This window comes from Larimichthys crocea, chromosome XXIII (assembly GCF_000972845.2).
Source record: "Larimichthys crocea isolate SSNF chromosome XXIII, L_crocea_2.0, whole genome shotgun sequence".
Lineage (NCBI taxonomy): Eukaryota > Metazoa > Chordata > Actinopteri > Sciaenidae > Larimichthys > Larimichthys crocea.
In genome coordinates this window covers 4,654,630-4,672,822 of record NC_040033.1, presented here as the reverse complement: position 1 = coordinate 4,672,822, position 18,193 = coordinate 4,654,630, and the positions used below count along the sequence as shown (strand labels likewise).

Sequence of the window (18,193 nt, the reverse complement as noted above, 5' to 3'; positions counted from 1 at the left end):
AAGTGCAGCGAGACAAGGACGGAGGAGGAAAACAATATGTAAAAGTCACGGCCAAGCCAGCAGAGTGCCAAGCAATCAGGCCAAATAGGGCCAAAATGACTGCCTCAGTTCAAATGATTATGTGCCGCACATGTACCGTAGAGTTTAAATTCACTTTTCCAGCTCGTAATGAAAATCCCTTTAGTATTAAAGTGGCAATTTAAACACACAGTGACATGAAATCTGTTTTTAACACAACAAACATTGATAGTTTATCTCATGAAAGGTAACAGAAACACACATCACGACCCCTTCATGTTTCGAATTCGAAAGAAGACCCTCTGGACTGAAACAAGGAAACCATTTCAAACTTAAAAAGGCACAAAAATCAAGGCCAGGAATCTAAAACTCCTCGATTGTTCAACACACCTTAAAATTGTGGAGGGTTGCAAGCGTGCCGGGGTTTAACTGATCGCAAGTTAATGAGCTTTCACCTGAAATCAACTGAAGTGATTCTAATTAAAGGATCTGACCTGAAGGTTTCTTTGTTGCTCAGCGTATGTTGAGTATGCCGAGACACGCATGGGCAACCAGGATCTAACATAAGGTCTTTGAGAGCTTACTGCAGAAAGACTGAGCTTAGGAGAGGGATATAAAAAAGGATTTCAAAGACCTAGATATTCCCTGGAACACACCTAAGACTACAGTGAAGGAGAGGAATTATTGTATCACCAAAGATATTTCCATATAACTGGTCTGTGGAAAGGTCTTCCCAGCTTTGTAAGGGGCCCTCGTGGTTCTCTAAGAAGACGCTTGAGGTTTTCTCGACATCAAAGTGCAGAAATAGCTGCACTGGAAATAAATCAAATGGTTCCATGTCTTCCTGCTCTACTAACCCAACATGAGAGGAATGTAAAAGTCACTCTGATCAATAACAATAAATCAGCTAATAAAAATATTAAATAACAGAGATCCATCTTCAAATGTCAGCGCTGATAAGTTGCCCTAATGGATTTTCTTATTCACAATACCAAGGCTGACTAATGTGAACTTCAAAATAAACCTTTTAGAGCAATAAAGGCATTCTGTTTCAGAGACAGCGATCGACTGACTGGACATACTGTTTGCGTTTACTTAAGTATCGGCCTCACAAAGCCAGCCCGAGCGTTTCACTTCAATCATCGTGGTCTGGAAATCCTCAACGCGCATTTGTTTAATAAGCCACGGCTGCAGTTATGGGTCCCACCGGGATGACGGGGTGAAGTGCTGCGATCCGACTGCCAAACCTTAACGTTTTCAAACGGAAAGATCCTCCCACGTGCACAGAATTTCCATTGTTCTGTTCCAATTATTTTGGATAGCGGAGTTAATATCTACAGCAGAACACAAGCTGCTGATGTTATCCGGGGAATTCTTTTTGCAGCTGATCCGCTGACACTAAACTTGACATCGACTCTGTGAGTTTAAAGAGTCGTGTTTGAGATATTCCATCCAAATAGGCTTAAAGTAATCTGGAGTTTCACACTTTTTGAATCTGGAATTGCTCCAGTCTCAGTCACTATTGTTCAACTCACAATGTCCCACTTCTATAACATTTTTTTTAAATGTTACAGCACTGAGAGCCAACTAGAGATCTACTTTGTTGTTGTATGCAAACGTGAAACCTACAACCATGCAATGTGATGTTTTTTAATGAATTACCAAACAGCAGTAACGGTTAGAAGAGTGAAAGTTATCTCAACGACTCCGGTTTCATCATCGACTGGGAAATGCACACTGTCCAACCGACTCCCTCATCCTACAAATCACCCATGAGCCTGATGAGGATAAGTGGTTATGGAAGATGGATGGATGGATGAATATCAGGATGGATAGATGGATGGATGGATGGATGGATGAATATCAGGATGGATGGATGGATATCAAGATGGATGGATGAATATCAGGATGGATAGATGGATATCAGGATGGATGGATGGATAGATAGCTGGATGGATGGATGGATGGATGGATGGATGGATGAATATCAGGATGGATAGATGAATGGATGAATATCAGGATGGATGGATGGATTCATGGATGAATATCATGGTGGATGGATGATATCAAGATGGATGGATGAATATCAAGATGGATGAATGGATATCAAGATGGATGGATGAATATCAGGATGGATGGATGGATGAATATCAAGATGGATGGATGGATATCAGGATGGATGGATGAATATCAGGATGGATGGATGGATGAATATCAAGATGGATGGATGGCTATCAAGATTGATGGACGAATATCAGGATGGATGGATGGATGGATATCAAGATGGATGGATGAATATCAGGATGGATGGATGAATATCAGGATGGATGGATGGATGGATGGATGAATGGATGAATATCAGGATGGATGGATGGATGGATGGATGAATATCAGGATGGATGGATGGATAGATAGCTGGATGGGTGGATGGATGGATGAATATCAGGATGGATGGATGGATATCAGGATGGATGGATGGATAGATAGCTGGATGGATGGATGGATGGATGAATATCAGGATGGATGGATGGATGGATGGATATCAGGATGGATGGATAAATATCAGGATGGATGGATGGATATCAGGATGGATTGATGGATGGATGAATATCAGGATGGAGTGCAATTTGGGAACCAGAATGAAACTGATGGTTTAATGAGTTTATAAAATATGTGAATCAAATGCTTTGTCTCTTTAAGGTCACCACGATGCAACTCAGTTGAACAACAAAGGCAGACTTTGTGTTTCCACTGCTGGCAACATTAGCATTAATAGTACAGTGCTACTGGGAGACGAATACTAAACTTGCCACCCACCTGTATGTTTCAGCCGCAGACAGTCGGGTAGAAACTAAATTGGGCAATGGAAATGTCTTGAAAAAAAAAAAGATCTGTTGTCTGCTGCAAAATGTTTGGGTGTTATTGTCAAGATATTTGTCTTTAAGTGCGATAACTGCCTCCAGTGCAGCCAGACAAACCAGGAATAATGCATTCAGCGCTCGTTCTCATTGACAACTGACGTGCTGACACACTGGGGAAAAAAATGACACATTCTGGATGAGTGATTAATTGTCTTTAAAAGGTCTGTCACACTGCATAACTGTCACTTTTAACAAGTCATTATGTGTCATATTCTTCAAGACTTCTTCTTTGTAATGAAATATCCGGTAAGTGCAGTGAGGCGAATTCCAAACATTTTCAGTTTAGGCATTTTTGTGTCTGTGGATCTTTCTGTCATCCGTTTATATTTCATCTTTCCACATTTTCTCAAACAGTGCTGTCGAAAAAATAAATAAAAAAAACACCTGTAGCCTGACAGCATAAACTCATGAAGAGGTATGGCTATTTGTATACATCTCTGTGGATATCTGACCGAGGCCACCCAACACATACGTTTGCCCTGAGCGCTCTTGCGTGGGTTTAGGATAGATAAAGATAAAACAGTGTGATCGGAGAAGCAGAAAGTGGACGCTTCTTTTTCATCTCTGAATGCACGTATGGCATTTTACAACCGCAGGATCAAACGCGCCCACAACACAACAACAGCACAGAGGATCTTTGTTCTTTATTTCCACATTCCCTTTCATGTAAAAAAAGTTAAAGCAATGGCGGTATGAATAAAATTATGGTTTATTTTAGAGTAAGTGCGGTCTCGCTGTCTTGTATGATGAAGTGGAAAGCCCCGCTGTGTCTCTCTCGGGGAGTCGAGTAATGCTCGTCTGTCGCTGCATGAAGCAAACTGCAGCCTATAAACATTTCTAATCATGTTTATCTGCCGACAGTCCACGAAATCTTTCCAAAAAAAAAAACATTTATTTAAATGTTCCACAGTCCTCAAACTCTACGCGATGCAAACCACTTCATTTCAGCATCACCATTAAGAAACCATTAATGCTTTCACCATTTCAGATGCCTCATTATGCAACCGACTGACTTTGCTGAGTGAACATGAACTCTTTTCATCCAGCAGAGGGCAAACTTAAACCTGACCTGGAGCCCTAGGCTCTTGCGTGTCAGCACTTTGCAATATTCCACTGAACCTGTCTCGACTTATTTGCATCAAATGTCCATAAAAGTTGTACAAAGAGTGGTAAAATCCACGGCGACAGGCTCTGGCAGCATCACATACTTTAGATGCAGCAAGTCCAGCCTGGTTTGATGGGTACCGAGGCCTCTCGGGGGGGCACATGGTGGATATGGTTGTGATTTTAGATACGGCTCATGTGTCTGTCTCCCAACCAGCGGCGGCTGTTTACTGTTGTGGCACCATTTGTCTCGTAGGGCCTTGTTGACTGCTTGTGATACGCCACCAGATGGGCTGTCATGACCCGAGCATTTTGCAGAGCCAACCGCTCACTCAAAGGGGCAGGGAGGTCTCGGTGACTCATGCAATTACACTCCCCGCGGTGTCAATCATCCTCGGGAAAACACAGTGCCGCGGCCAAGTCGTTGTAGCCGAGCAACACCAACACAGCGTTCCGACTTCGAACGTGCGTGCGCACAGGCATCATGTTGTGTTTGCATGTTGGTTTTTTTTTGTTTCCCAGGCTAACATACTGCAATAAAGCTCCGTTTCCTCAATTCCTCTGTGCAATATGAGCTTAGGCAGGGGAGCACGGCTGCAGGACCTAATGATTCAGTGCACACAGAAAGAGAAAATGCCACGACAGCAGAATTAGCGATATGCAACACATTAAAGAAAAACCATTTCACCTTCTGGTGTTAAAAGTGAGAAAATCTATTCTCTCTGCGTGATGCATTATTCATTTCACAGGGGCAGAGCTCTCAGATGTGGCTCCGAATGTAATTTCATTGTGTACTCTCTAAACAAGTTCTCACATGGGTACACAGAGAGAGGCATAAGGTGTATCTGTTTTGGGTTTTTTCCAGACACAAAGACCGTTCTTGATCAGGGATCTACCAGACGGCAGCTTTTATGCGTCGGAGACAACTTCAAAAGCAAACCGGGCTACGACCGGGTCCAGTATGACCAACGTCACGGCCTCCGTCCTCAGGAAGAGAAAAAGTCGAAGTGGAGTACAGAAATTTAAAGTGCAAAGATGATCGAGATAGACATTCTCTTGCCATTTTACCAAGGGTGTAAAAAAAATCAATGATCATTTCCATAGACTCCAGTGAGGGGAGTTTGGAGTGATAACCGTGCATTACAATAGGCCCGCAGTGTAATGAGAGCAGGGATCAATAGTTGGCACATTCGTGCCGGTGTTTGCCCTGCTGTTGGCCAACAAAGCCGCGGTAATTAAGAAGTCTACCCTCAATCCAAATACCTTTCAGCTTAGCTCTTATGCTCCCTGAAATATCCGTTTAGCACTAGTGCACTCTGAATAACTGGCTGCCGCGGCTATTTGTATTCTGTACGTGGGCTCAATAACTGCACAAACAAATGAGCTTTAGTTTAAAAAGCACACAAACAAATCCACGTCGTGATAAAGACGGACAAATAAGCCCTAAGGGAATTTTCTAATTACTTGACAGGACAATCCTCTAAACTGTCAAGTGATCAATTTATATTTGGGCGGCAGCAGTTAATGCATATTCATAACAGGGGAACGTCAATTTAAAAAGTTGTGTGTGTGTCTGAACTGAGCCACACAAATTAAACTTTCATTATGGAACTATAATCAGAGGAATTGGGGGAATTTTCTGAGCTTTGCAGATGCAGAGAGGAACAAAGTTGTGAAACTGAGCGAGGGGAAGCTAATTGGGATTTTGTGTGCGTGCACACACAGGACTGCGGGGCTGTCAAGGCCAAGATAATCAAACTAGCCTGCTGTGACGGAGACAAAAGGAGAAAAAAAAAAGGAACCATAGAGTCAGAAATAAGTTCAGCTCGGAATTGATCTCAGAGGAATCTTACAAGCTGCAAAAATACTAGATTTATTAAAAGCAGCCACCAGTCTGCACAGAATAAGCAGGGTAACTAGTGCGTATTATCTTGGTAAGACTGTTGGTTGATCAAGCTTAACCAAAGAAGAGACAGTGAAGGATTAAGGCGGTGCAAAAATAAATCATGTAGCCAAACTGCTGCTGGCAAGAAAATATCCTGGAATCATGTAAAACATATTTAGTGGACTGTTTTAATTCAAAGTCAATCAAACAGTTTAAAAACAAACAGAGGAGAAATAAATGTCTCACACTTCTGAGACAAACAAAGACTCTCTCACAGATACATGTGCTGCAGTACCACACTGCCATCTAGTGGTCATTTCATGTCCTGACACTGTTTTCATCTTAGACTGCAAATATTTTCACCTCCTCGATTTGACCTTCCAAAAACAGTGACTCAACACATGATGAAGTCAGTGTGAGTCTGCATGATCTGCATTCTTTATCCATCAATGAAACAGCGTTGCTACATGCTTTGTTCTTGCAGGTGAACCGTTGTACTGTTCAGGTGAGTATTTATCTTTGTGACAAACAGCTTTACATAAACATCTGTACTTTCTACTGTGAAAATGAAATGGTAGCCTGTACCCAAACATCTGTACTGAAGTCCTTCAGAGAAACCAAGAGAGTACTTTCTATTTTTATACTTTTTATTTTTATACTTTTCACTTTTACCCCAGTACAGAAGTTGAATCAGTACTTCTACTTTTACAGCAGCAAAGAATGGTTGTATTTTTGCCACCTCTGCTAATATGAGATATAAAAAGGACAGATCATTCAGTGAAAGCATCTCAGAGACTTCCATCCTCGTAGATAGATATTCTTATAATGGGTCTTTTCAGTATAAATCAATCAGCTGATTATTGTCTTGATTTAAAACGATCAGTAAACAGTGAGAAACGTCCATGCAGCTGTCTAAAAATGTCTTATTTTATCAACAACAGTCCTAAATCCAAAGACATTCAGTTTACAGTTACATGACACAAAGAAAAGAAGTAACGATTCACACACGAGAAGCTAAAACTGGCGAATGTTTGATTACAATCACTAATCGATGAATCCGTTCATCAATGCAGCTCTCCTAGAAAAACAGTTTGGTTATTCCACTCCTTCACATGTACATACATACAGTATACTGACTTCCTACATTTCCCAGAAGGCCTTCGGATGAGAGGACTCATCTCTGTGCTGTATTTGTGTACTTGCAGACGAGAGTGATAAGGTGAAAACTGGGCACAATGGGAACAGTGTGTCAAAGTTGAAGCAGCTGCATTACATTACCACCACAAAGCACCAAAATGTTGCTGCACTGCATGATGGTCTTTGGAGGCTAGAGGACAAAACATACGTTTTGGTGTTGCAGATAACCGGGGCATGTTTTTTCATAGAACGTCTTTGAAAAGTACACCACTAAACAGCATCATGGGTGCAGGTGCTGGTTACAATAACTTCTTCAAAGTCATTTTCAATGTTACAGGATCTTTTTTTTTCATTTCACAAACACTGAATGGAACTCTCAAGGATGCCAAAATAATCTCAAGACACGGCACACTTGCTCTCCTCTCATTTCAGGTGTTTAGAAACCTGCCAAAGCTCGTCACGAGCTGATGACCATGACCACGAGAAGCTTATCCTGCCGGGAGGCCTGCAGAACACATGCAGACCTAATCAGAGTGTCATTAATCCACGATGAAATGTCTCTGTGGCCGACTGTCAACATGACTGGAAATAGAAACTCCGCAGAGAGAAAGAGAGAGAGAGAGAGAGAGACGACTCAAAGAGAAATGCTCAGCAGCCTTGAAGCTTTAAACGGGCGCAAATATCAAAACACAAACAGTTTGAAATTGCATACGACCCTGCCAGCTCGGCTAAAAGTGGCCGTGGGACAGATAATGAAACGGACACTGCAGTCTGGAGACAAAGAGGTGTTCAGTCTGAAGCTATTTTCTCTCTCAAAGATGACGTGTAAGAGGAGATGAAACAGCCCAAAATTAGAACGAGCGGTGAGTGAAGGCACTCGGGGAAATATTAAAGCACGGACATGAACGATACGAGCCTGCAGGACATACAAACAAGCAGCACAGGGAACGCCACGGACAGTAAAGACGGAGGTCAACAGCAACAGAGAATCCGAACTTCCTGTTCTCGTGTACCTCGACAGTGCAGTCTGCTGAACTCAAGTTCATGCAGCTGAAAGAAAAAAGAGCAATTTGAAGTTTGCATTCATGAATCTATTTCAACTAGTTAAACCAGCCTAACTAGTTCAACCTTATCCATTAGTCTTAACCTAACTTTTCTTTGAACTGTTGAGCCCTTACTTCCAACTCTCCATGCAACATGTGGCCTTGGTGTTACGGCTGATTCCTGCAGATGTACCCCTTGGGTACAAATACCCTGCTACATTTTCGTAACCTTGTGAGGCAACTGGACTCATGAGATCACAAGGTCATGCAAGAATCCGTCGCACCAGGCGTTTTTTGTCTGAACGCGATGGTTACGGACCAATCAGCGTCCAGTGAGGAACTACTGAGCGTGGTTCAACACTGCTGGCATGAGTTTATATCAGAACTGAAGAATGTTTCTTCATTGGAGTAGGAGCAAAGATAGTCACTCGAGGTTTTTCTCATGTTCTCTTCTTCCGACTGACTTTGGGAACACGGTTCCTCATGAGCGTAAAGCTTGTCATATCTTGGCGTTTATGTTTTGGACTCAAAACCTGAAACATGCCACATCAGTACATGATTACACAATCATCCATTCTACAGGCTCCCTTCTCTTCTCATCCATAACCACCATGTGTTTTCTTCTGAGGTCTCCGGATTCTCCGGTGTGAACTATCACACCCTGTATCATCAGGAGGATAACAGGAGCGTTAACCAGCGCAACGCAACAGTGTGAGTCACATCTACTGTACGCCCATCAGGGCTCGTTCATCGGATCATACCAAACACCTCCATGAGTCAACGAGCAACTCTGCGCATCAGCTCGACAAATATTTGCAGCTGAAAAATCAATATTTATAAAACAGTGGGGGGAAACCTGCTGTGGATATTCCATGAGTCATAGCTGCTGGTGATTAAATAAGCTTTCATACTTCTTCATATCCGCCGATGGGGCATGTTGACAGAGGCAGATGTGTAGGGAACTAGAGCAGCCCGCACACACACACACACACACACACACACACACACACACACACCAGAGCCAGGGTTGCTCCTCCAATGGTTTCTCTGGAAAGACTCTATTATGCAGTCCCCCCCACCTCACCTCACATTCTCCCTCTCCCTGTTGACTACACATCCACACAGCAGCAGCAGCCTTGTAATGTGGGTCACATACGGGGTAAAACAGTGTCTATATGGTACAGTGTCATCTTCTTGGAAGTGACCAAATGACTGTTAAGTAATTGATGAAGATGTTTGAGCAGCATGAGAGCATCCAGCTGTCATCTGCAGCATCATTTGTTGCTTTAAGGGGACAAACTTGCTTTTTCTGCAGTGTGGATTACACAGATTGACTTCTCTTGCCCCCCCAAAATCATCCAATGTGCTTTAAACCGAACACTAACATCTTTCACTTTAATTAAACTGATGACTGAAGCCAACAAAATGTATCCGGGACTGAATTTACAACATCTCCAAAGCGCACGGACGCGCGCAAATGCTGAACACAGCGTTTCCAGAGCTTCCCCCAAAGAGCAGCAGCACCATGCCCTGTGCAAACACGGAACCAGCGTGTTTGAATCCAAAAAACCTCAACTTCTCTGAAGGAGTCTCTCTTACCTTTCCTCCCTTGGAGCATCTGCGGTACGCGTTTGTGGCTCCCGCAGTTTGGTTCATGGTGAAAACTTCTTCTGCGGAAAAAAAAAAGAAATAAAGTCAAAGCTTTCTGTTTGTTTTCCTCTGACAGCCTCAAAGTTGGAGTCACATTCATACAGCCGGGCTCGTAAAGATGATGGGAGTGTTTGGTTTACCTGCTGCTCCGGATCGCTCCTCGTTACCGGCTTGCAAAGAGCTTGTTTGGCATCCAGAGATGCGTTAAATGATCTAATGTGTTCCCAGATGTAGTCCAGAGGTTGTTTGTTTTTTAAACGAGATCTCCTGTTTGTTGCTGCAGGCAAAGTGCTGTGCTGATTGTCACGGAGTCCAAATGTAAATCCGAGCAGAACTTTTCCACCAAAAAAAAATCTGCAACTGTGATTCCTGATGTGAACTCCGTCGCGTTCACGCAATTCCAGGATGAATTTGAACGCAAACCTGCTCACACTGACGGAGCTTTGCGTGTTTGTGTATGTGTGTGTGTGTGTGTGGAAGGGGGTTGTGTGTGCGCATCAATTGCGCAAGCGCATCCCATTTGACAGCACTGACTACACCGGGGCTGAAGAAGGAGCCTGTCAACGCTGCTCGCCCACTCCAGAGCAGAGAACAGCAGCAGGGACTGCAATGTAAACCAGAACCAATATATCAAGGTTATGAAAAAAAACATAATAAACTGCCTGACTGTTTGTTTCTGATCCAATAAAAACTCTAAAGTAGCACCAGAACCAACACAGGGTGACCTCCGTCAAATCGAGGTGAGATGATTGACACCAACAATTACAAGTGACAAATTATTACTGACAGTTACAATCATTATGTCAACAAGAGGAAGTGAGTTTGTTTAGTTTCAATTATGGCAAAATAAATGAATGTTACAAGGGGCGAGCTTCCACTGAGGTGTGACAGTTGTGGTGCCGAGCTGGGATGAAGATGAAGAAGGTTTGCAGTGTGGGGAGGAATGACGGGTGATGATGGGTGTCGAATTCAAGCAGCATTGTGACGAAATTGGTATTTTTATATTTATATGTTTGTGATTTTGCACCCCAGTTTGTGCTCAATGTAAATATAGACGGTTGTGCACGATCAAATATTAGCAAGTCGACAACTTTGTTAACAGCCAAACATCAACAAGGTCACCAGCAGCAGCAGCTGATATCACTGACTAGTCCAGCAGCAGTCAGCCCAGCTCGGCGTCTGTCTTTCAGCCTTTTATTTCACCAAGCTCTCACCAACCACTAAAAGTCAGTCCCACATTTACTCTTGTCCCATCTTGTCCTTCTTCTTCTGTCTTTTTGCCTCTGTCATCATATCCACAAGGCTGCCATGTCCGGTTACATCGGCCCGCCCACCCAGCTCCGGTTCTTGCACGACACCAGGGCCTGAAAACCTCCTCTTCTTCTCATTGGTTCAAATCGCCTGTGGTACAAATACTAACACTCCCATGGTGCTCTGAGTTTACAGTCTGGGCAGCTAACAAACCAGCTAACGTTAGCTGACAGCAGCTACAGTTGGCAGCAGTTTACTTTACTTAAGTAGCCGGAGGACATCAATCAATCAATCAATCAATCAAGTTTCTTTGTACAGCCCTTTACAATAGCCAGATGGCTATTGTAAAGGGCTGTACAGCCGTTAAAACAATACATAACATAAGGTACATAGATAAATAAATACAATTAAATTAAAATACAATTCAAATTAAAAGTGCTGTAGTGTTAAAAACCTTCCAGAAATACGTAAGAAGCAGCAGACAGACTAAGTACACCTGAGGGAACAGCACGGCCCTAGTCGGAATAAAACGCCAATCTAAAAAAGTGAGTCTTAAATTTTGATTTAAAAATGCAGAGATCAGTAGTGGTGCGGATGTCGGCGGGCAGTTTGTTCCACAGTCTGGGACCAGTGACGGCAAAACAACGATCGCCATCAGAGGGAAAACCAGAAAACGGAGACACCATTCACCTGATTCCATGTCAATGTAGCATCAGCTTGATTTAAAATCTGTTATCTTATAGTAAAAAGTTAGACAAAGTTGCTTCACCCACTTCACTCTTTTAAACATAGATTCTCCAAGTCTCCATAACTCTGTTGGAGACATGAACATTTCTCAAACGTTATTCCCTCACTGTGTTTTTTGATGAGCGTGATGGAGAGCGGCGTGCCACACATCCTTCATCTCACACAGGCGTTCAATTGGGATCTGGCAACTGTGAAGGCCGTAGCATGTGATTCACATTATTTCCATATTCATCGAACCGTGCAGTGGGACTCCGGTGCGGGGGCGTGATTTGTTCTGTTTTTCCTTCAATTTGTCACCTGTGGCAGTCAATTATACCGACACAGTATCTGTCCAACACATTAACGAATGATCAAAAGACATATGCTGCTGTTGTATATTCTTTCAACTCAGGACATAAATCATGTATAGGCAACCATCCAAACATGTCGATACAACAGACTTGAGACTGCTTGTTTGAAGTACCTCGATGTTGTGAAACCACTTCAGGGAGAGGGATGGTCTTTCTCTGAGATTTACCATGTAGTTCCCTAATCCTTTAAAAAAAAAGAGGTGGTTGTGTGCGTATGAAATCAGCTAAATATTCATACGAGCCTTTTGGAAATCAGCCTAATGTGTCATTTGGACAAAGCTTGATTAACTGGGTACCCAGAATCCTTAAGCTGTTTTTTGGCACATTTGTATGTGCATCTGCACCCACTGGAAAAATATGAAGTGGGTGAAACTTGTGCCAAAATACAGTTCTTTGTCATGTTTGTTTAAATTACCACCAACTGACCTGTACATGCCAGAGCCAGGTAGTACTCCAAGGTGTTTGGGTGTGAAATATGCTTCCATAGTTAGAACCACAGTACCGTACTTGGAGGTAAACATGTGGCCATGCAGCAGCTTGCCTTTTAAAATCTCAGAAATTCCAATAACCAATCATAATCAGTGTAATCTGGTACATGATTTTCTCACAGTTTTGCATGATTAATAATTAACCGAAGAGGCTTTCGTGTGATCACTGCGGATGTCTGGATGTGAAGTCTCGGTTACAGCGTGTCCTGCAGGTGTATTTCATATTTTAATAGTTTAAATCATTATTTCTTTCAAGGATTCAAGGTTGGGGCGGTCGGTAGCGTAGTGGGTTTAAGCGGCCGCCCCGTGTGTGGAGGCTATAGTCCTCGCTGCAGCTGGCCCCGGTTCGAATCCTGCATCGGACGTACTGCATGTCACTCCCCCTGCTTCCTGTCTATCTTCAGCTGTACTATTATAAAAGGCCAAAAAAATAATCTTAAATATAAATTTTAAAAAAAGGTTTCAAGGTTAAAATCTGTTCGAATCCCATTTTTATTGGACCAATCAGAGAATATATAGTATAAATATCGCAACAAAGTGTTTTTATCCATCCATGTTTTGTCTTCATTATAAAACACAGTATTGCAGAACATTGGCTGGTTGTATATATATTTTTAATGCTGTGAGACCTGAGAAGGTCAGCTTTCACTATCTTCCTTCAATAGAAAACCCGGCTGCTGACGGACACACTTTTTACTGTTTTAGCCACCTCAGACCTCTATTCTTCTGTTTAAAGGACATCTCTCCGCTCTTTAAATCAGCCTGTTGACAGAATCTATCAGCACACCATCAGTCAGCGTGGAAGTCCGGTTGTCAGCGCGTGGACAGCGCTAACCCACACTGACAGGTAAGGACGTATCAGGTTCGGCCTCTGTACTTGAGCCACGCTGTCACTTCCAGGGATAACTCTGACCTCCAGATCGTCTCCGAGGGAGGCATCGGCTTCACATTTGTTCCTTTCACCGCCGGCTTTTTTTTTTTCCTCCCCTGCAGGGGCTCAGGCGGAGAGACACAAACTAGGACGTTAACCAAATGAGGTGTGAATTAAAAGAGTCGTGCTCAACTTGAAGCCACGTCGAAGAGCCGAAGAGCTTTTGTTGTGTTTATGCTCCATTTGGCACAACTGCTGACTTACAGTAGTTTGCCTGCTTGGTATTCCTTTTCACTACAGTGAATGGGCGCTTCCATTACAGCCATATTGATTGCAGAGCTTATGATGTTTTCCTGTCTGCAGATTTTAGTGTGAAATCAGCAGGTGCCGTGCGAGGCCATTGCATTTAATTAAGGGCCAATCTGTTCACAGAAACTTGCATTGCATCGGGGTGTACTCCTATCATAGAGGCTTTGAATGGGCTTTAAATTAAAAGAACCCTATAGAACACATTGACTGTGCTCGCATTGCAAATGTGGAAAGTCAAAAGAACAATGGCGCGCTCAAAGAGGTAAATGGTCACACTCACCGCGAAAAGCCCGAAGAATTAAAGGGTTGGAAACGTTAATCTTCTAGCAATCACGGGGAGGACAAATGTCGAAGTTAGAATAAAAAGCATTTATTGGCTCGTCCAGGGAACAGATTGAACGACCTGACGTGCGTTCAATCAGCGCTCAGAGAAGATTGCTGGAAGTGTAATGTAAAAGCCTTTTAAGGGGTTTCAGACGGAGCCTGAAGTGAATGTTAAACGGGGGCACGATTGCCATAGAAGTCGAATTGAAAATTTAAATTTAGGGGGAAAACTTACAATTACTGTAAAATTGTAGGGCTGAAATTCATGAAAGTACGAGCACGGGAGAAAAAAAAAGGTGAGAATCTGGAGGAGAGATGGCGTTCGATCTCGATCTCGGTCTCTACATCGCTTTTGAAGGTCTCGAAATCGATTGCATTTTTACTTGGTCTTGTGTTTGTCTCAGACAAAGAGCATCGAGGGTTTTATTTCAAGGTGAAGACCACTACCGCACGGACTAAACAGCCTGTGCATTGCCTGACTGATTAGTTAACATCATTAATGTGATTGGATGTAAAAACGTGTCACCCCTCTCCGCCCCACTTCACTGCATGACATGACGTGATGCTACCGGCCGGCTTCAGTCTGAGCTGTCAGACACAAAGACGGTGTGCCACTTAAAGGAGAGGATCACAATTCTGTCAGGTGTCCGTCTGAGCACTGAAAGACTTTTTTTGTTTGCTGTGTTTATTTTCCCTGCTGTTCATACTGGCCACTAAAAGATGCTTTTTAATGGAAGTGATCCACAGTCTCTGCAGCTAAGTCTGAGTGAGACAAATCAAGTGTCTTTCTTCCAGAGTGACAGAGTTTTTAGTTTCCCCTCGGGGGAAGTTTGTCCTAATAAAACAAATGATTTGATTAACTTAGACTGCTGAAGCTTCATATTAACTGTGGAATGTACATGCACAGGAGAAGGACTGTGGCCTTCCGTCTCTTCCGATGTTGTTTCTGCATCTGTTCAGGAAATCTTTTATGTATGAATAGGACAGGTTTGGAAATACGTAGGCTCGTCCTTTAACCTTGCTTGTTCAGCAAAAAGCCTAAAGGGGTTTGAAATTGTGCATATCTTAACTTTACGTCTAAACATTCCTGCAGCTACATAGCTGATAAAAAACTTCAAACTTTATTTAGCCATCGGAGAAGCTGCTGCAGTCAGAACCCCGAGCACTTACAAGCCAACGCACTCGAAGGAGAGCTGCAACCTCCACAGCAGCTTTAGTTTAGCTTCAGCGCTGCTGCATCCAACGTAATATAAAAAAAAAGCTTCTCTAAATATTAACCGTCGGTAAAGTTTTAAATGCCAAGATGTGAAAGTTGGTGGCTTTAATGAACAGGCTGGTGGCTTTCATGCAGAATTCCTCTGAATCAACATGAAACATGATAAATAATTCGATAACCTTTTGGTATGCAGGTGCTCAGGTATTTATATCATTCCTACTATATAATGTTAACATGCTGTGCTGTTTTCTGTGTAGCTGTAACCAGATAATGGACTTATGCATAATAATCTTCTGTAGGGATAATCTCATTTCGGATGCTCTTTTCCTCCCTGATAGCATCCTAATGTTATTAAAGACACATTTTCTGTTTCTAAAATAACATCTTTGCAGATGCTTCAGAGAGAAACGTCAAATGAGTTTCATTTGTGTTGGTTCGGATGTGATGAGCCGGCTTTTAAAACCACAATACTGTTCTAATCTTTGAACCCTATGGCTGTTTCATGCAAGCAAGTTATACAGACGCTTGAACTTTGTCTGTCCTCAGCTGAAGTTGTGAGTATTCAGTTTATATGCTCGAAAATAAGCTGACGGAGCCAGTTGTTACAGAGACTGAATGGCTGCACAGACACAGAGGGAACTCCACACACATCCACACAAGAACACAGGAAATAATTAAATATACCTAAAATAGCAACGTGTTTGTTGTACAAGGTGCTAAATCTGAACCTAACCCAGACAGTGACTTAGAAATTCAAAACACCTCTGCTGGCCCAATGTGAAATTTTTGGTGTGCATCAATGTCCTCCCCTCCAAAAAAAAGCAGTGTGTGTGTGTGTGTGTGTGTGTGTGTGTGTGCGTTCTCTGCAGTGAGATGACGCAGATGGAAGGTAGCTGATGCATTCAAGCTGGAAACAACATGACAGGAGAACCAAAGAGAGAAAAAGATCAAATCATTCGATATTCAGACGACACGAGGAGAAAATAGGGCGGATGCTTCAGAGTGGACGTAGCAAGCTGGTGGATTCAAACCGCCGACCTTCAGTATGTGGGTTTTCTCATGGCGTTCTCCACATGCAGGTTAATTGGTGACTCGAAATCGCCCGTAGGTGTGAATATGAGTGAGGAAATTGCAACCTGTTGGATGTACCTCGCCCAATGTCAGCTGAAATCCACGCCCACCCCACCACCACCCTGCAGAGGACAAGTTATAGATAGATACAAACAGTTATCAGGGTTGACTCGGGTCACTACTTTACTCTGTGGTCCTTCTTAAAGGAGCCGTGTGTAGGTTGACCAGTTGTCTGGTTTGTTTAGTTTGTCCATTCTGGGCTACTGTAGAAACATGGCGGACTCTGTGGAAGAGGACCTGCATAAAAACATAACAATTCTTATTCTAAGGTGATAAATGTTACCTATGATAACTATATAACAGAGCTCTCTTTTCATGCCTACAGCCATTCACAGGCTGTTAATAAGCTGCTGGGTAGGTGTAAAATGACATAATTTAGTGAAATGAAGTTCATCCCGTGTCAATTGAGTGTGTTATTTCAGCACTTTAGCAAATAACCAGTGATTTAAAACATTTCCTGTTCGGTCAAGGATTTTGACTCTGCTAAAGAACAACACCGAGGCTGAAAGCTCGAAGCTTTGAAGCAATAATCAGAGTCATTTCATGCACACTAAATACATTTTTCTTCTTAATGAACGGCTCATGGGAACGTTTGCATTTGTTCATTTCTTGTGACTGCGTTACATTTGTGACACACATCATCGATGAAACTAAATTATTGCTGCATGAGTGAGCTGAAGTTAAAGACAAATGTGTTTTTATCTGGGTGGGGGGGGAAACATCATGACTAATGAATGACTGACGCGCTGAAAACTGAAGTTTTTGACTTTGAAATGAGTGCAGCGGAGGAAAAAAAAAAAAAAAAAAAAGGTCGTCCCGGAGATTTAGAGGATTAGAGCAGCTGCTGGGCGAATCCCAGTCCACATCTGCTGCCTGCCTGCCTGCTAACACACCTCTGGCTGCTCAGCAGCACATCCAATGCCAATTAATCCTGGACCTGGTCTATGGACAGCAGTTTCCACTTCACTTGGCGACATGGACGTGTGCTTGCCTTAAATACAGTTTTGCTTTTTTGTTCGTGTTCTAAAGCTGTTTTGGAGGCTGAGTCACCGACCAGAGTTGTTTGTCCTGAACAAAATAAGGAATTGGCGCCTTAAGTTATCATGATTTGTTTTGTTTGTTTTCAAATGCTCTGTGACTGAAGACGATAATGTAGAAGACAGAGAGTAAGGAAGCTCACAGATGTGGCAGAAAATGTAGCGATTAATTGGTGAAGGAACTTCAAAACGACGTTAAAATCCACCCTCGAATATGCTCGTTAAGTTACCTAATGTGAAGGAAAAGGTGTTTTTTTTTTTCGTTGTGTTTCCACTTTGTATAATTAGCCATCGTGTGAGTTTTCATAAGAGTGTAAAAAATAAACTGTGGCATTGTTATGAGCCGTGCTTTGGAACGTCCACAGTGTGTAATTGATATGCATGCGTTTTGTAAACAAGAAAAAGCACTAATTAAAATTTTAATAGGCACTTATTCCGACTTTTTAAGGCGGTATATATTCGTCGACAGAGGAAACTCAATCTCATCTGCTCCGTGAAATATGTCACTGCGAAGTACAGCGGTTTTATAGTTGATGACTCCCGAGAGTTACAAATATGTCTGACTGAGGAATCCCGCATCTTTGCTGGATATCTCTCCATAGTCGCAGGAAATATAATCTGTGTCAGTATCAAATTGTCATAAACAAGCATCTGAATCTGTTGGAGAGAGAGAGAAGCCCATGGCCTCTCCACCATAACATATGGAAATGA

At 42.6% G+C, this 18,193-nt stretch overlaps 1 protein-coding gene across 1 annotated transcript in view; it reads right to left on the bottom strand.

The window, feature by feature from the left end:
* dpp6a (dipeptidyl-peptidase 6a) overlaps window positions 1-10,248 on the bottom strand; it is a 192,528-nt gene extending 182,280 nt beyond the window's left edge. Inside the window, exons 1-2 of the mRNA XM_019266976.2 lie at window positions 9,899-10,248; window positions 9,708-9,778 (exon numbers count right to left, since the gene is read on the bottom strand). Coding sequence (XP_019122521.1) covers window positions 9,708-9,764 — 57 coding nt within the window. The 5' untranslated portion in view covers window positions 9,765-9,778; window positions 9,899-10,248. The remainder of the gene's footprint in view (window positions 1-9,707; window positions 9,779-9,898) is intronic.
* Window positions 10,249-18,193: the final 7,945 nt, after the last annotated feature.